This window comes from Cyprinus carpio, chromosome B11 (assembly GCF_018340385.1).
Source record: "Cyprinus carpio isolate SPL01 chromosome B11, ASM1834038v1, whole genome shotgun sequence".
In the NCBI taxonomy this organism is placed as follows: Eukaryota; Metazoa; Chordata; class Actinopteri; order Cypriniformes; family Cyprinidae; genus Cyprinus; species Cyprinus carpio.
In genome coordinates this window covers 7,913,205-7,933,066 of record NC_056607.1, presented here as the reverse complement: position 1 = coordinate 7,933,066, position 19,862 = coordinate 7,913,205, and the positions used below count along the sequence as shown (strand labels likewise).

Sequence of the window (19,862 nt, the reverse complement as noted above, 5' to 3'; positions counted from 1 at the left end):
TTATTAACAACTAAAACAAAAACAAAAAACTGGGAAAAATTGTTAAAAAGACACCATAGGCCTTTTATTTTATGTTTGTGTAAGGGATGTCATGCCTTATTTCTGCTATTTTTGTGTTGCGCCTTAGTTCAGCATTTTCAAAAGGGTTTTAATAGACATTTGTTTTGTAAATGTGTGTTCCTCATTTTCAATTCGAAAAAAGAACAGCAAGTCTGTTTACTGATATTATTGGGAAACATTCATCTGAAGTCTTTTACCAGAATGTGAAGATTCAGGGGTTTTGCAGTTGGAAATTTAGTGGATTTAAATGAATGTTATGCAGGGAAATTCTGATGATGTTGAAATAAAATATCAAACACTGTCACATCCTGTCAGCCCACAATATTTCAGTGCAGAGGTCTCTGCACCCCCCACACATACTTTAACCTTTTGTGCATGTGCAGTGTGGCGATGACATCAACCGCATGAAGGCCTCTCTGTTCTGAAAGACTAAAGATCAACTGAACCCGTGCTGAGTGTAGACATCTCATTTGAGGATTTCTGTGTTTTTTGTTTTGTGGTTTTTTGGTATTATGTGTTAACATCTTACATATTTTCATAATAAAAGTCATTTGAGCAATTTGAGCATGAATGCCTCTTTTCGTAAAGGAAAAGTGGGCAACTGAACTTGTATGAAGTTCAGAGGTTTCATATTTGAGTTTTTTTCTTTCTCTTTTTTATTCTAACATATTATATGTTTTCATAATAAAAGTCATCTGAGCACATTTCGAGACTGACCACCACTTTTCTGAAAGTCTAAAGCAGTGCCTTGCACATTTTGTATGTCTCCCTAATCAGACACACCCAGTTTAGTTCTTGCGGTCTCTACTAACGAGCTGATGAGTGGAATCAGGTGTGTTAGATGACGGAGACATACAAAACGTGCAGGGCAGGGGGGCCTCCAGGACAGGTTTGGGAAGCACTGGTCTTTAAGAGCTACTGAACTCATACTACAGTTTGAGTTTGCAGTTCTCATATTTGAGGACTTTTTTGTGTCAAGTCAAGTCACCTTTATTTATATAGCGCTTTTAACAATAAAGATTGTGTCAAAGCAAAACATTAAAAGGGAAAATAGTGTCAATAATGCAAAATGACAATAGTAAACACTAATTTTTCAGTTAAAGGCAGTTCATTATTGAATTCAGTGATGTCATCATTCAGCTCAGTTCAGTTTAAATAGTATCTTTGCAATCAAGTCAACGACATCGCTGTAAATGAAGTGTCCCCAAGTAAGCAAGCCAGAGGCGACAGCGGCAAGGAACCAAAACTCCATCGGTGACAGAATGGAGAAAAAAACTTGGGAGAAACCAGGCTCAGTCGGGGGGCCAGTTCTCCTCTGACCAGACGAAACCAGCAGTTAAATTCCAGGCTGCAGCAAAGTTAGATTGTGCAGAGGACTCAACTGGTTCCTGTGGTCTTGTTCCGGTGGTCGTCTGAGACAAGGTCTTTACAGGGGATCTGTATCTGGAGCTTATCTAGTTGTCCTGGTCTCCGCTGTCTTTCAGGGCTGTAGAGGTCCTTTCTAGGTGCTGATCCACCATCTGGATACATACTGGATCCGGGTGACTGCAGTGACCATCTGACCTGGATACAGAGTGGATCTGGTGGCTACGTTGACTTCGGAATAAGAGAGAAACAGACTAATATTAGCGTAGATGCCATTCTTCTAACGATGTAGCAAGTACATCGGGTGTTAATGGAAGTGTTCCTGGTTCCAATTTACCTAATTAATGCAGCCTAATTCTTTAACAGATTTGGATTTTAGAAGCATATTAGTGTGTTATGTGTAAGCCAAGTTAAAGAGATACGTCTTTAATCTAGATTTAAACTGCAAGAGTGTGTCTCCCTCCTGAACAATGGTAAGGGTAGGTTATTCCAGAGTTTGGGGAAGGTGCGTTAACATGTTAAGTGTTTTCAGAATAAAAGTCATCTGAGCACATTTTGAGCATGAACAGCCCTTTTCTTAAATGACAAGAGGGCAACTGAGCTTTCATATTTTAATTTTTCCCCTCTTTTTCTGTTAACATCTTACATGTTGTCATAATAAAAGTAATCTGCGGACATTTCAAAAAGGTTTGATTCTTAGCAGTAAACTAAGTACAAAATTTATTGTTTCAGAACATGGGCATAATAAGAAAACATGGTACATTCGACATTTTAAATACTTCAGCTACTTTAATAGCAACAAAATGGCACAAACATCATGAATGCAGTTTTAATGACAGGATTCCAGTAGAATTCAGTAAATAAATTACAAATTACATTGATATTATACATATATGCATATAACTACAAATTAACGCTGATTTATGTTCAACTTGCTACACAACACAAGTTCATGCTTCCAGAGGCCTGATATCCTGTGAGACCAGCGAGGCCGTCGAACTCTGATTGCTACCGCCGTGCTCCTGCTGAGGAAAACAGAAGCTTGGCTCATCAAGAAGAGACACTTGAGTCTGTTCTCCTGCTGAGCAAAAGACACACAGAAAAACATGTTCATGTTAGGAAGGTGCATGAAGATACAAGAGCTCTCTAGCAAACCTATGTGCTGAATAACTAAAGAAAGCACACAAAGATGCTTACCTGCATGAGTTTCCTTTTCAACATGGGGTTTCTGAGTGGCCTTTCCTCTTCTCCACTCCAGGAAGAGGATTGTAGCAAGAGGTACTGCTATGCCGATGAGCCCAAAGATGATGAGAATAACAGTGACCTCTGTAGCAAAGAGCAACAATGCCAATGGAAACCAAATTTAGTTTTACATCTTTTAAAATGTAATCATACACACACACACACACACATATATATACACACATATTCCTATGATGTCTGTTCTCAATGAGGTCAGTTTGAACGTGGCACACATATTCTCTGCTATTTATTTCTGTCATTCATACCACTTTCTGTGTCATTTGCAGGCAGCACTGTTGGTTTGGTGTCTTGTTTAGGGCCACAGATTACATCCGTGTATGCATTTCCAGGCACAATTATTTGATTGTCTGGCTGCATACATCTGTGGGTTGAGAGATACAGCGTTTAACATTGCTTGTGATATGTAGCTTCATGAATAGGTGAATGAAAAGATGGTAAATGCATCATACTTGGTCCAGTTTCCGCAGTATTGATGGATCTTGTCATTGTACGTCCCTGGAGGACATGGCTCACAGCCTGTGAATTCACACAAGAAATATCTTGCGGTCAGATGCATATTTTTTTCATTTTAAATCAAAAGACGGATCAGTTATCTCTATTCAGACTCACCTGTTGCACTGGGCTGGTGTCCCTTGCCACACTCTTCAATGCATCTAGAGCATTTGTCAGAAGAACATCGATATCCTGCTTTACACTCACAAACTGTGTTGCTGCTGGCGGTGCAGTTCACCTTCACCTGGCTGTTTTTACCTAGCAGAGGAGGAGCGAGACCTCATCAAAACACAAGCAGCTACATTCATCATAGTATTCAAATCTGAATCTCATCTAAGTGACACTAGATGTGAATAGCACAGAACCAAACGTGTTCTTAACTCCTAATGTGACTGATACTGTTGCTGTTCAAACTGAAAATCACACACAAAAAAATTAAAAAGAATTTGTGACATGTATCCCACATTTTAGATTTTTTCCCCCCTTGCAGTTGTTTGTATGATAATATGTCTTTAGAGTTCTGAATTCTAAATCACAATTCACCTCATAATTCTGAATTCCGAAATATGTCGAGAAAAAAGGTCAGAATTTTCAATACCGCAAAAGATTGTCAAAAGACAAAAAAGGCGCAATTTCATTTATTTATTTGTTTGTTTGTTTTTTTCTGTGGTGGAAACAAGCTTGATCAAAATTGCGAGCTAAAGGGACAATTCACACAAAAAATGAAAATTCTGTCAATTACTTACCTTCATATCGTTCCAAACCCATAAGACCTTTGTTCGTCTTCAGAACACAACTTAAGATATTTTTGATCAATCTGAGAGCTTTCTGACCTGCAACACAACTGACACATTCAAAGCCCAGAAAGGTAGTAAGGGCATTGTTAAAATAATCCATGTGTCATCAGTGGTTCAACCGTGATGTTATGAAGCTACAAGAATACTTTTTGTGTGCAAAGAAAACCAAAATAACAAATGTATTCAGCAATTCTTCTTCAGTTACTCTCCTGTCTATGAAGGTTTAGAAAGCTCTCAGTTTTCATCAAATATATCTTAATTTGTGTTCCAAAGATGAATGAAGGTATTACGGGTTTGGAATGACATGAGGGTGAGTAATTAATGACAGATTTTCATTTTTAGGAGAACTATCCCTTTAATGTTTCACAATATTGACTTTTTTCCTCATAATTCAGACTTTTTTTATAGCTAGGGTAGGCAAAGTTTTCATTTACATTTTTGTTATACTGGTTGAAAGTCTCTTCACAGCCTGACAGCAATCAATAATTAAAGTCATCTAAATATAAAACTATATAGATATCATGTTCTTCCAAACATTGCATGCAATAGGCAGTCCTACCTGCCTGCTAAACTATGTATTTCCATACCCCTGTGCAGCCAATAGCGATAGTTTGGGGCATGGCTACTGTGACAGGCTGAGCCACAGGGTGTTTAGCCAGTGGGGAAAAAGAAATTCAGATTCCATTAGAGATCTTACAGAAATTCAAAGACTTGCCAAAATACTCAGAGACAGAGGGTAAAACAAGGGTAAACTTTGGCAGGGTTCAACTTTTTACAAGAATGAGGACTTTGATGACATGTTTGGGTTTCTGTTGATAAGAAGAACTTGCAGAGTTTCTTCTCAACAGGTAAGCTGCAACCTGATTGGTCCCTTTCCCTTAGACCCACCCACACATCATCAGAATATGTCAGTAAAGGGCCATTTTGGCATTTTTTTGCTAGAACACATGGACATGTAGCAGTTTCAGGCAGTGGGAAATAAGGACGGTCTGAACTTTAGTTTAAAAGGAAAAATATATGGCCTGCATTAAATCCTGTACCTGAACACTTATCACATATCATGCACACCATTGGGTTTCCATCAGCGATAAACTTGTCTTTATCACACGGAGTACACAAAGCGTTTGGATCTTCACCACAAGAAGCGACAAGACGGTTTCCTGCAACACACACACACACATACACTTTGAACATCTGGAAATGGATAAAGCTTTAGTATTAAAAAATTACATATAAATTGATGAGGAACATTTAATGCACTGTTTCTAGTAGACTAATCTAATAAATAAGAGTTTGTTTGTCAAGTACTTTGCTTATTTGTAGTATAGGGGAAAAGATAATAGCCTATTTTAAATAACATATTAATTAAAATAACAAATAAAAAAAATAAAATAAAAAACATAGAAGCATCTTCACACATGGACTTTTGAACCTCACTTTGTTTTCTACATCAGACACGGTTTCCTTCCGGTGAAAGACATTTCCAATGCACGATAATCAAATCGAAAGTGAACCTCAGATGTGGTTATTATCATATGATCGCACATGATCATGAGGAAACTGAGATGCACTTTTTATGTACTTAAAGACAAGCTGGATATTATGAACACAATTTACATTGACTTGTGTGCTTGATAACACACTGTCATTAATATTCTCCTAGTAATTCTATTTCCAGTTTTGGGGTTTTGGTCATTTCAGAACACTTGCTCCATCACCTCTCACGAAAATATATAATGCATTCAAAATCATATGCCAGAAATTAAATAGAAAAAATTGTCATTTGTTTTCTATTTACATTGATATTAGTGGTATTATTAAATCTAATAATTTTACCAAAATGCACCTTTTATAAGCCTTTTATAAGGGGCTTGGGACTAAAAGGAGAAAAAAAAAAATTATGATTTTTTTTTTTTTTTTTTTTTACAAATTTGTGTCAAATGAAATTGATAAAAAAAATTGCAAGTCGTGACATTTGGCAAGTATGGTAAGCCATACTTGGAATTGGTGCTCTGCATTTAACCCATCACCGGTGCCAGCACTGAGACTCGAACCTGCAACCTTCTGGTTACAAATCTAAATTTCTAACCATTAGGCCACAGCTGCCCCCAATTATTCCAATGGGAATTTTTCACATTGAGCAAAAATAAATAAATAAAAATAAGCAAAAAGTACTTATTAAACTATATACTTTTACTAGCCAAAGGTCACGTCAAGATCTGTTGTTTAAAAGCATATTTATATTGCTTGCCATACATACATTTATATAAAGTAGTCAACATTTGGATCAAAAAAGTTCATCAAAGTTGTCCTAAGACAAGAACACATTTTGGCTTTAGATTTGGTGAAAGGTTTTGGTCCACTTCAAATGTTGACTAGTGTAAATTATCAGTAATTTTATCCCAAAGGTGATCCTTCCTTTTCAAAACTCACCTGGTTTACACTTCTTACAGCACTTTCTATTGGAGTCCTTCAAATCAAAGTTAAAGTCCTGACATCCAGATTCCACAATGTGTCCTGCAGCCAGAACCAGGACAGACACAACCAGGATCAGTCCAAGGATCAGCTTCATCCTCCTGACAAGCCGTCTGTTAACACACTTCACACACACACACACGTCTCTGACAGAATACTGATCTGCTCTATAGTGAGCTGAGTCTACAAAATCTGAAGAGCTCACACGTGAAGCGACATTTGTAAGTTCCTCAACGTCACAAATACACCCACATGAACACACACGCTCACAAAAGAGGCGTATAATCTGTGTTTAATAGTGACTCATCAGCTTTGTTTTTTTCATAAATGATGACGAGCTAGTTCAAAAGTGAAGGGATATTCCTCTCTCTTTAGTAATAAAATAATGTCTTTAATTTCATTTTTAAAAGGGGAACCACAACCACTTTGAACTCTATGCCATTTAACTATATTTAAATTTCATTTTCTGTTGTCACATAATAAACTTGTTTTCGGTTTCTGTTTAATCTAAGAAGCCCATCCAGACAGGTCTAATGATTTAGTCAATATAAAATTAAAATTGACTCCATAAAAAAAAGGATTTTTCACTCAAAAACTGCTGGTAAATTTGAAAAATAATTACAACAAACTAGTAACACATTGAATTACAGTAAACATAAAATTCTGACGTAGAAAGTCTGAAGTATTTTCTTAGAAAATATACTGCAGTAATTTTAGTTTAATTTACAACTTTGAAAATGTCTTTTTTACAGTCTATTATTTATTTATTTTTAATCTTATTTTGAATGATTCATCAGTCCATATTATTACAAAGGGAATAATCTCTGAAACAACTTTCCTTTTTGACCAGTGGATGTACAAAAATAAAATGAACAGTATATTTAAATAAAACGAGCCAGCCTCTAAAATTCTTTGTGGTATTCGATTTTATAAATCTAGTTAGAATGTTAAACGGTAGGCAGTATAAACATCTGGCCTTTAAAATTCAAAGACAGTCCATCCCATCTTTCAATAACACCTTTAAATCATGCATATATTAATAGCCTTATTTTTCAAGTGTAACATCATTGCTGATAAATATTTATTGTCTGTAAGCAGGAAAATCCCCTTTTTTCCCCAGTCCTGTTTATTACAGTGACATTTACATATTTAAATATGTGGGAATTATTGCAACACTGGTGATGTCATCATCTGGGGTTTCCTGCATAACATCAGTGCTCCTCCTCATTTCTATGGTTTCTGAACGGAGACCTCCATGTCTCCCTCTGCAGGCCAAAGCTGGGAGTTCTGAATCCAGATGTGAACACAGTGGGCATGCTCCTCAACAGTCCCGATTTAACCTCATCATTTCTCTTTTTCATAAGTGCCAGAGCTGGAGTCAGGGGCAGATTATCACAGTTCTGAAAGACAACAGAAGTGGGTCATATCTTAAAGTTACAAAGGAACATCTGGCTCATTTAATCACTTTAAGAATACCAGCAAAATAAAATAAAATAAAATAAAATGAAATAAAATAAAATAAAAACATTTAAATTATATTAAATTAATTAAATTCTAGGAGGATGAACTTCTGATTATGCATTAACAATGTAGTGTTATAGCCTTAAAAAGTAGCCTACAAGACCAATCCTACAATAACAAGAGTTCTTAAGAACGATCACAGTAATGTAATGTTTAATGTAATATTTATTTGAGTTGTTTTTATACTCTATCATTCAAAAGTTTGGGGTTGGTAAGATTTTTTTTATATATTTTTGAAAAAAGTACCTTTGGCTCGACATTTACTTGTTAAAAAATTTAGTAAAACAATTTCAAATAGCTGTTTATTAATTGAATATGAATTTAAATTTATTTTATTCTGTGAATGGCAAAGTTGAATTTTTAACATTATTATTCCAGTCTTCAGTGTCATGTTCCTTCAGAAATCATTCTTATATGCAGATATGGTGCTCAAGAAACATTTCTTTTTATTATAAATCCTGAAAACAATTGTGCTGCTTATTTAATTTTATTTATTCATTCATTTTGTTGAAATTGGCATCAACTTAAATTCATGTTATTTTTGATCAATTTTATTGCACCCTTCTTGAATACAAGTATTAATTTCTAAAAAAAAAAAAAAAAAAAAAACTTTCTGACCCTAAACTCTATGTGTACTTTTGAGACAGTGTGATGTTGTATATTTTAAATCTAGAATATTTCTCTTCTAGGCTTCAGTTGTACATGTATTTACTGTAAACATGGCACAGATGTGGTACACGGAAATAAATTCAAAATAACAATGTTCTATTAATAATGACATGAAATGTGCCTGAAATATCAGAGGTAACATGAGAGTTTTAATGGCTCTTTTAGTGCTAACTGTGTGATTATCTGACAGCTGGCACAGAAAGTGCATATGAATGAGAAATCTTGTTCTCTCTTACGGTGGTTCGAGCGTTTGATGGCGTGTCTGAACGCTGTGAATTGAGGTCTAGTGTGGATTTGCTGACGCCTGGCGCCGGGTTGTCTGTCCTCTGCTGTCCTGAGGAACTCGCACGTGCATTGACCCGCTTAAGAATGTCACTCAAAGTGCTGAAAGTCTTGCTCCGTGACAGTTCTGACGGCCTGTGAAAAGCAAGCAACATCCCTTAACTAAACTAAAATAACTGTAATGAATGGCCTTGAGTGACTTGCAGCTTTCATAAAATGGTGGCAATGAGAGCAGTAATAATAAAAAAAGGATTTATACATGTGTATGTGTCTGTGTTTATACAAAGTTCTGGCATGAAACTCTAGGTGGCACAGTCCATTAGGTCTGACTTAAAGGGGTCATATGACGTGATTTCGAGTTTTCCTTTCTCTTTGGAGTGTTACAAGCTGTTCATGAATAGATAAGATCCCTAAAGCTTCAAAGAATAAAGTCTCAAACCCAAAGAGATATTCTATTTAAAAGTTAAGACTCGTCCACGCACTCTCTCGTTTAAACATGCCCCCACATGTCTACGTTACTGTGTGGGAAGATTTTTGTAACATCGCCCAAATGTTCGCACAAAGAAAGAAGATGTAACTTTGGCTGTAGTACTGTTGCTGCCACCGTCACGTCGTGGTGACGCTGTTTCCTGATCCTGAGAGAATAGACAACCAATCCTGATTCACAGTCTGTAAGTATGTTTTCATATTTAAAGAATTTGCCACTGATGATTGAAACACAAGTTTTGAGCAGTGCAGAGTAGCACTTGTTTGTCATTTCTCCGATCACAAATGCAGACATTGTTTTATGTTTATGCAGCGCAATGCAATGCAACGCGTAAAAAGACAGTATAAGTCATTATAATCAGTAATTATGTCCCCACTGGATGCAACAAATGCCTTGTTTGTAATGGGTTTTATTGGTTTTGTCTTGTCATGCTGGGACACGGAATCACAATATGTTATGGGGCGTAACATTTCTGTTACACACCTGAGGCTTTCAGCCAATCACAATGCATTGGATAGCTGGCCAATCAGAGCACACCTCGCTTTTCAGACCGATGAGCTTTTTAAAAATTGACGCGTTTCAGAAGGCAGGGCATAGAGGAGAAAATTTAATGTACAGTATGTGGAAAATAATGTTTTTTGAACCTTAAACCTTATAAACATTTCATTTCCCCAAATACACAAAATAATGTTATTTTTAGCAACATCATATGACCCCTTTAATATGATAATGACATCATTATTACATGTCACAGCTGATTGGTTCTCTCCTGTATCGGTAGCCAATGAGTTTGCTGCTCAACATTCAAATACTTATTTATTGCTTGTGGTAGAAGTTGCAGCACACGAGGGGGACCCCCCTTGAAACACGACTGGGCACGATTGGGCTAGGCTTGAGTAGAAATTGGGCGGGTTTTGTTACGAAAACAAGGCAACCCTGCTCTCCACCTTTCCCAGCTCCACCTGTATAGATCTGCTACAAATGAATCTTTGTTGTCATGAATAATGACTTGGAAGGATGAATAATGAATAATTGAATTCATCAATACAGAATTTTTTTAGATTCAATTACATAATAATATCATATTAACTCTTTCCCTGCCAGCATTTTTTTTTTTAAAAAGTTGCCAACCACCGCCAGCGATTTTGATGATTTTCACTAAAACTTGATGGCCTCCAGTATATTTTGCTGTATGAATATCTGAATATTCAATACACCAAAATAAAGATCAGAGCCTCTACTTAAAAAAAAAAAATAAAAATATCGTTCGGGAGGTTTTGTACTCGTTCAGAAGTAGCGCCCCCAAGTGTGTAACAGTGAAAACACGAAAAGCCATAAAAACTTGTCTTTGGCAGGGAAGCGTTGTCTTCTAAAAGATGAGACAACTCGTCAGTGGTGGGGAAAGAGTTAATATAGAATTTATTTGACATATATAGGCAATTTTATGGGAGCTCAGAATCTGGCTCATGCAATCAAATTTTAGGGCTGAACATCGTTATATGTTAACATACATACATACCTTAAAATTAGCTTGTGTGGTTCCTTCAGGGTTCATCGTATCTCCTAAAACTCTGTCCCTCCTCAGGTAAGGCTCTCGTCTCCCAGAGGCCCCAAGCTCTTCCTCTGATGTCATGTCCATACGGTGAGTGCGAGATTTGTACACAGGAAACCTCTCCTCACCCTCAGCATTCAGTAGAGGATACGTGATTCTGTCAGGAATCTGTAGAGGCCTTTGGATGAAAGAGATCAGCACAACTTTTGTTAACATCTATCTAAATATGTGTCTTTTGTCTACTGGTCTTTCTGAATGTCTCCTTTGGACCGGTTGTAATAGTTACCTGTTCACCACCTCATTGCTATGCATATCTCCTGGAGAGTAATGTCGCCTACAACAGAAAAAGACCATGTGTGTTAAGCACAAACATGTTTAACAATACATCTGTATGTACTGCATGAGATTACATGAAAAGCCTTTTGAGAAATACTGACCTTGGTCTTTGATATTCTGTATGCCTTATATCTGACAGAAACATTGAACTAAACCTGAAATGCAACGAGATAAGACTGAATAAACATGTTTGTACAGAAAAAGCCTCCAAGGATGAATATTTGACCTAAATCTGAAACACAATAGGAAGCAGATTCAGGATTGTGATCTTTGAAGAATTCGCAGCTTAGAGAATATGAAATCATGTTATAAAATGGATAGTTCTAGTCCTTGATTCTGATTGATGGGCCACATTCGAAGCTGTTGTAAATAACTCTACAAACAAACTGCGCCATGAAATATTGTATATTTGTATATTGCTATGTCTGTGTGTTGCTCGGCAACCACTTTGTTGCAACCACAACTGTTTCTGAGGAACTACATTGTTTGGCGGAACAATAATGTATCTATTAATATCATTATATTTTATTAACTTTGTTTATTTAGTGAAACCTCACTACGTATATGGAATAACCGTTTAATAAAAGCAATAAGCCCTGTGAAGCTATGGCTTACAATGAACTTATAACAGATCTGTGTCATGCCTAAAGGTATTTGCCCACTTAGTCCAAAATTTTCATTATTTATTTATTTTTTTTTTTTGTATTCTTCATCCCTTCCTATCAAAATGCTTGCTACCGTTGCAAAAATAAAGAAAATCAAACATTTTCCAATTTTTTTTAATGACAGACAAAAGTTTTGGAGGCAGTGTGAAAATGTGATTGACACAATGTGAGGTCGTATTTATTTTTAATGTGCGAAAATTTTGGATGAGAATTTCGGATTCAGCATTCAATGACCTTAACAATGCCCCTTATCTGTTATATATCAAAAAGTCCCTTTAAGACAAGTTATGTCACTCAGCAGCTATCTTTGAAACACCTATCGGACATGCAATGCAACTCCTATCTCTTTGAATGGGGAACATAAAATTTTCCAAAACTGTTCACTAAGCTTGCGATTAAATTTCATATTTGAAATCACCAAAGAAATCTGACAACTGTCTCATAAATGTTTATTCTGCTCAAATAGCATGTATTATTCAGGCTAGGCCAGCCAGTGCGCCTGCGCTGTCCTGAGCGAACATCTCAGGATGCTTACTGTTTCTATAGCAACCAAGACTTTCAACGGCAAATATCCACCTTTTTCTTGTCGTAAAAATGGGCGGGGCCATTTGTAAATTCTATGGGTCTGGCTTCTGGTCTCATCTGCGTCCACTCCATCCAGCTATTTTTAGCTGAACAAAACATTACATTTAAATTCTTTATGAAATATCATGTGTCTTATATTATTTTTATGCATTATCTTAATTATGAGCACACTGATTTGTAGTGCAAACAGTTTTACCGTTTACTGCATGTTGTTATTCTCCTCGTTATTTTCCTATAGCGGCTTACTTCCGCATTGAAGAAAAAGGTGGATATAATAATATATTTTATAATTGCCTTTATTTTCAATTAAACACAAATCTAACAAATTTGTAAAAGTTTAAGACAGTGATGTCTACATTGTATTTTTGTGGCACAACATCACAAAATAATATTATATTTAGTCAAATTATATTGTTTATCATAACACTTTCAGGTCAGCTAATTCTTTTTTAAGACTTATTTTTAGGGTTTTTACCTTTTTTATCATAATAAGACAGATCATAATAAGGAGGGCGGGATTGGGAAAGGTCCTTGAGTCAGGATTCGAACTGGACCTTGATCTATGCAGGGTCAGAAAGCTCTCGGATTTCATCAAAAAATATCTCATTTTGTGTTCTGAAAATACCTGTCTTACAGGTTTGGAACAACATGAGGGTAAGCAAATAATGACAGAATTTTCACTTTTGGGTGAACTATCCCTTTAAACTGGTGGTATTTTATGCAAATTAATCTGTTCAAAGGCTGTTTAAAATAGTTGTTCTGTAGTTTTCTCATATTTTTGTAAGAACTATTCCTTTAAGTGACTGTGAGACCATCACTTATAATGTAATAAATGTGTACTATGCTTTACTTACTTGCCGTCCTCTGGATACCCTTGCACAAGTCTGCTGTTAAAGTCATTGTAGGGCGCCTCCCATCTTCCCGGATGTCTGTCCAGGAGGTGTCGATGATGAAAGGGTACCTCAGCAGCTTCAGGTGGACTAAGAGGGCTGTCTGGGAATCTCTGGATGACCCCCATCGCCTCCCAGTCCAGGGGCCTGTCAGCAGGTGGAGGTGGAGGACTGGAGACAAACTCTGCGAGTTCGACTTTATTAATGTTCAATGGCTTTAGTTTTTTAAATGGTTTGGGCTCGGTAGCTGGTTTTCCAGCTTTCCACGCATCCGGGACTGGGAGCGAGGCAGCGTAGAGGATCCTAAACTCACGATCGAAAGATTCAACCACGCGGCCGCTGATGACTGTGACTAGCTGGCGGTGCAGGTGAGCATCGCTCCAGCTAAGACTGACCAAGACACAGAAAACAAATCAACAGATTATAAAGGGTTTCTAAGATGTACAGTACAACTCCCAAAAAGTAGCACCATAAAATTCTAGCCTAATAAAAATTGTCCATATGACTCGTGCGCAATTCAAAACTCATTCTTCCACATATTTCAAACATGGTGCCTCATTACGCATTTGGCTCGTGACAGCCAATGACGTGCTTTCAATGTGATATATTTTTGGAATTTTATATTTTCGAAATCATTCCGATCTCAAAAAAGCCTCAAAAGCAAAGAAAAAATCACTCACGAGTAATATGGGATATTTTTATGATAGTTTTATGGTGCTACTTTATTCTTTTGGAGCTTGACAGTGTGAGTCCATTGTTTAAATGTGGAACCATATGGATTTTAAATAACTTGACATAAAGTACAGTAAATGATTTTAGGGGAACAAGTCACTCTTTATTGATAGTAGGCTACCATTCAAAATTTTGGGGTCAGTAAGATTTTTTTTTTTTAAAGAAATTATTCAGAAAGGATGCATTAGAAAATATTACTAAAGATTTACATTTCTAATAAATGCTTTTGAAAATTCAGCTTTGCATCACAGGAATAATTTACATCTTAAAATATGTTCAAATAGAAAACAGCTATTCAAAATTGTAATAATATTTCATAACATTACTGTTTTCACTGTATATTTGGACAAATAAACGCAGCCTGGGTGAACATAAGAGACTTCTTTAAAAAAAAAAAAAAAACTACTAAATAAACTTTTAACTACCTTTAAAAAAAAAAAAAACCTTTTTAACAGTAGTGTACTTTAACAGCTGTGAAAGAGACAAACGAATTGTTCCCACAAACTGTTAATTTCTCTAATTGTCTGTATAATGTAGGGGTGGTGTGGCTTAAAGTCTTTAAAGGTATTAGCTGGCAACCCAAAAGTTGGTTCAAATCCAGGAAGGTTCCCACCCATGTTCCCTAGAGCAAGTCTTCAACTGCAGCTAATGTGTTTCTTGGCTGGTTTATGAGCTCTATAACTGTATGAAGCCGTTCTTTACCTGTAGCTCCCAAAAATCACTGTCTCCAGATCCACCAACACAAAGTTGTCCTTCAGTTCTCCGACCACCATCTTAGTGTCGCGGGTCAGGTAGGTCTTACCTCCAAGAATGCGCACCATGATATTCTGGAATATGTGGAAGAGACTCCGGTGAACTACATCGCAGAACCGAATGTTTCAGAACCTTTCCTCATGAATGCATAGCTCAAGCGATTGTTGATTTCCAATGCATTGAAAACTTTAGGAATTTCAGCTTTTAACCAAAGGTCAGTTCCTGTTAAGTTTTAGAGATGTGGAGTGATTTAAACCCACGCATTCCACAACTGCACACCAATCATCTGCACCAGATGAATGTGGCTGAACCTGTTCATCACTGCTTTGTGAGATCTTCTTCTGAGTTCATATTTACAGACACAGAAAGAGAAATATACTCTGTGATGAAGAGTAACATTTGCTAACAGATGCAGAGTTCTCCACTAAGGTGTGTCTATGTCTTTTGTTTAGTGAAACAGCCTAAAGTTCAGTCTGTTAAGGTGTGCACGGAGGTTTTGTGGTCTAAAGGTTATATAACTGGCTTGAATATTATCAAAATCAGGCAGAACACTGATTTGTTAATCGTTGTATGTTATTTGAAGATGATTGAGATACCATTATAGTTTTTATTAATATTTTTTATATTTTCTTTTCAGTTTAATTTCAGTTAATTTTGTCTTTTTGTCAATTTTTCTTATTACGCTAAGTTAAACTAAATAACAAAATGTAAAAAAAAAAAAAAAAAAAAAAAAAAAAAAGGTTCTTTAGATGAACTTTTAACATCCATGAAACATTTTCCACAAAAGGTTGTGATAAAAAAAAAAAAAAAAAACATTTTTGCTTTTTAAAATGCTAATCACACTAAGAAAACTGTTCACTAAAAGGTTCTTTGCGGACACTAAATTAGTACTTCAACCTTTATTTTTTAAGTCTTGGCAATTAGCTGAAATAAGGTCAGTTTACCTTTTTTTTAAGTTTAAATTTTTTTACTTTTTTCTTTTTTCAATTAGATTTAGTTTACTGTATCCACTCACTGGATGTTGAAGCTGATGCAAAAAGCAGTTCTCTTCCACGGATCTTCTGTTGAGGATGATGTACACAGGAACCCCCCGTGATGCAGCGTTTTGAAGGTCACCAATCACGGTGCTGTCCGACAATTTATCTGTTACAACAGCAATCAGCTGCCCAACACATGCAACAAAAAAAAAAAAAAATAATAATAAAATATATATATATATATATATATACATATATACATACATATATATATATATATATATATATATATATATATATACATATATATATATATATATATATATATATATATATATATATATATACATATATATATATATATATCTATATACATATATATATATATATATATATATATATATATATATATATATATATATATATATATATATATATATATATATGTTTACAGGAAACGTTCTAACAGACTTTCTGTGGATGAATCTTCATATGCAACATTATTCTAAAATGTCTGCTTTCAAAATAGTTTTGTGTTATTTTTTTTAACTTTAACTTTTTTTTTTTTTAACAAACGTAGCAATACCTGTTAAATGTATAGATTAAAAAATGTGGCTGTGGTTGCCAGAAAAAAGATATACTATTGTAAATACTAATACAGTATATATAAGTATATAGATAATGTATAGACATACTGTATATGGAAGTTGCACAAAAAAATATAAAACACCATCTTTGTTTCACACATGACACTAAAATAAAACAATAAACATTCATTTAACAACATAAGACAGAACATAAAACCAAAATGTACATAACCAAAAGAAAACTATTTAAATGAAAAACCATCAAATTTGAAGTGTCACACAGGGAATTCTGGGTATGTAAGTATACGGTTTTTCATTGTAAATTATAAGATGGCTTGTTTTTTCAGTTACAAAAATAAAATTTACCATTAAATTTTTTCATCATTTCATTAATAAATTACTGTACTGTAAAGTTACTGTAACATTTTTACCATTAAAATTATGATAATTATTTACCAAATCTAAACCATGTTTCAAAACCATGAAGATAACTACAATAACAACTATATGAATTGTTTAGTAAAAAAAAAATGGATTCCAATGATATCATTCTTCTGTGCTGCTATCACTATTGTTGTGTTGTGAATCTGCTATTTCTTTCAATTAAGAACGATTTTTAAATCCATATCTTTATTGTTGTAGTAACCATCATTCTTGGTGTGATGGACCTTAAGGTCAACCTCTTTGTTTTAGCTTCAAGGATCTGGGCTGCGTTTCCTAAAAGCATCATAACCCTAGACCACAGAACCATTGAGAACGCTTTTGAGAAACAGCCCTGTCTTACCTTAGTGGCTGCTTGTAGGTGTCTCCTGAGGATTTCCCGTATGGTGGGCATCTGCTCTGCAGGAGGGTTGGTGTAGATGTGAATCTGTCCCATGTCCATCCAGATTGTCTTTTCCGGCCATCCCAGTTCCAAGCATGGTGCCGGAGTGTCGGACTCTGTTGGAAAATAATGTCCAGAGAAGTCCTCCCCATCAGAGCCGACCTCCATCTCACCGTTTCCATCCTCCTGGTTTGCATCACTTTGATGATAGTCCTCGGCCCAGCCGGAGATCTGGTTCACCTCGCCAGGGGACAGGAACGATCCGATTTGTTCTTGGTGGAGTTTGGTGTAGAAAGCCTCATGACCGGAGCTCACTAGGCTTTCCACACAATAGCGCTCTTCCTCGCAGTGCAAGAAGTCTGGATTAAACTCTGTCAGTGGAGCGAAGACGATGTTCTCGTTGAGGCTCTGCTCTTGAGTGTTTGACATGATTGGAGCCTGATGACGGTTGGAGATATCCTTCTACTACAAGGAAAATGACTGGAAAATTACATGTTGATATGTAAACAACAAATGGCAGCTGTTCTAAGTTACTTGGAGGAGGAGGTTGGTGAATTATTCAGATAGATGAGATAGTTCTTCATGTGTTGAAGATATTTAACTCTTTTTAAACACCTAGAGTCAATAGAAAAGCTGGAAACTTCATGGTGGAATTGTTGCCATCGTCCTGGGATGATTTGGAGAGCTTTGAAATGACCTGTAATACAGACACGAGGGAAAACAGCAACAATAGTTTTTTTTATTTTATTATTATTATTATTATTATTATTATTATTATTATTATTATTATTTGGTTTGAAAAAGAGGTGTGCTTAACTGTATTGAATGTGCACTTGTGGTGTACTTCAAATCTTAAATACATTACAAAAACTGCATTATCTAATATTAATTAAATAAAAGGCTATTTAAGTGTGCTTAAAGAAAGTTACAATTTAAAATGTGCACATTGTAATCATGTCAAATTAAAAGTATACTTTAAGGTATATTGTAAATAAATGCTTTAATAAACTTGCCGTGCTTTAAAGAAGTACACTTATTTTGATGTGTTTACTAACATACTAAAGCACAGTACCTTCCTTGATCATAATTTCAACTGCATTGTCATTTAATATTTCATTTAAAGTTAATATGTTGTACAACATCATCATTACAAATGTGTAAAATACATGACAAATACATAAAAAATACACGAAATACAAGTATTAATAGAAATTATATTAAAGTATACTTCAGTTTACCATAAATTTACACATTAACCATATTTCAAAAGAAAATAAAAATAAAATGGCATATAATAATGTACTTAAGTGAATCAAAAAGCCCTTTTTAAGTTTAGCTAACTGCATTTAATGTAAAATTAAACTACAGGTTCTTTTATTATTATTATTTAATTGCAATTAAAATGCAATTAAGTGTCCGAGAATCCAGTTCTCACTTAAGTATATGCTTTAAAATTAATAAAGACTCTTTTTTTAAGTAAACTAAAGTGTACTTCTTTTCCACAAGGACCATTGTGAAATAAAATTACAAGTATATTTTAGTTTACCACCATAAATGCTTGTATTATCAGTTAACTTCATCCATATTTCAAGAGACAGCAAAAGTAATTATGAAATTACATAAAGATGTATTAAGTCCTAAGCAGGTCAAAAGCACTCTAAAGGTCAGCCAGTTGCATTTTAACCTTTAATTACAAATAACATGCAATTAAGTGTCCAAAAACTTTACACTAAGTTCACACTTAATTAATAAATACTCTTTTTAAAAGTACTACTTTTGTAAATGTACTACTCTTTGCATATTTGATGCCAAAATCTTTTTTACAGCCATACTTTACAAGAACAGATTATGTACTAAAAGTTGAGACTTACCCGTCTGTGCCCGTCTGTCTCACACACCCTCAGTCCATTGACTCTTTCCGTCAAGTTCTGACATATCGCTGCTATCTCCTCCCATTCTAAATGGCCTCTCTCTGTCTGGTGTTAAATTACTCCCCGTCACCAGCCAATGTGAGCAACTAGTCAACACTGCGATCTGCCCATTTTTAGCTTTCGCCCAAATCCACGTCTTAAATCGGCATATAATCAGCAAACCATCCCCAAAACATGTTCTGGTCTCCCTCGGCCCAAGTCCGATATTAGATTTCTGTCCTTGTTGTGTCTTTAGTAAACACGTCCCTGTCGCCGGCTCGCTATCGTGACTGGTTCTACCAGCCGAGCCAGTCTTCTCTGGGGAGCAGAGATTGAGACCTTCCTTCCCTCCCAGCTACAGTCAAAAGGGGGCGAGGTTGGAACTCAACACCTGCCTAGCGGTCTCTTTTCACATCATACACCTCTGGTTGCATGGACATGAGGTTACAAGAAATATACTAGATGTTTAGACACGTGCAGGGAAGCTACATGTTCGAAGGAGTGTTTTAATCCACTGAAGAAAGTATGCTGAGCTCACCTTTGCTCTCTTTTGGGTTTTGCATGAACAAGTTACTGGAATTCCATGCAACTCGTGCAATTAATGCACACATTCCTCTTTAATCACCACATCTATGTGTAGT

The 19,862-nt window shown here is 35.6% G+C and overlaps 2 protein-coding genes across 4 annotated transcripts; both read right to left on the bottom strand.

Annotated features, from left to right (window-relative positions):
* Positions 1–2,022: 2,022 nt before the first annotated feature.
* Positions 2,023–7,242, bottom strand: LOC109098971 (tumor necrosis factor receptor superfamily member 9-like). Of its 2 annotated transcripts, none has more exons than XM_042733735.1 (7): positions 6,411–7,242; positions 5,018–5,137; positions 3,298–3,438; positions 3,138–3,204; positions 2,934–3,049; positions 2,623–2,751; positions 2,023–2,506 (listed from the first exon to the last, which is right to left on the bottom strand). In XM_042733735.1, exons 1-7 carry the CDS (start codon positions 6,547–6,549, stop codon positions 2,376–2,378), a joined length of 843 nt encoding a protein of 280 aa, XP_042589669.1. In that variant the 5' UTR covers positions 6,550–7,242; the 3' UTR covers positions 2,023–2,375. The 2 variants fall into 2 exon arrangements, with proteins under 2 accessions (XP_042589669.1, XP_042589670.1); XM_042733736.1 differs by having other exon boundaries at positions 2,023–2,503.
* Positions 7,243–7,360: 118 nt separating this feature from the next.
* LOC109070795 (protein FAM83E-like) lies at positions 7,361–19,619 on the bottom strand. Of its 2 annotated transcripts, XM_042733733.1 has the most exons (10): positions 19,183–19,594; positions 17,273–18,008; positions 15,940–16,086; positions 14,874–14,998; positions 13,404–13,829; positions 11,401–11,454; positions 11,250–11,297; positions 10,931–11,141; positions 8,879–9,061; positions 7,361–7,852 (listed from the first exon to the last, which is right to left on the bottom strand). In XM_042733733.1, the coding sequence occupies exons 2-10, from the start codon at positions 17,738–17,740 to the stop codon at positions 7,664–7,666; spliced, it is 1,851 nt and encodes a 616-aa protein (XP_042589667.1). In that variant the 5' UTR covers positions 17,741–18,008; positions 19,183–19,594; the 3' UTR covers positions 7,361–7,663. The 2 variants fall into 2 exon arrangements, with proteins under 2 accessions (XP_042589667.1, XP_042589668.1); XM_042733734.1 differs by lacking the exon at positions 8,879–9,061 and having other exon boundaries at positions 19,183–19,619.
* Positions 19,620–19,862: the final 243 nt, after the last annotated feature.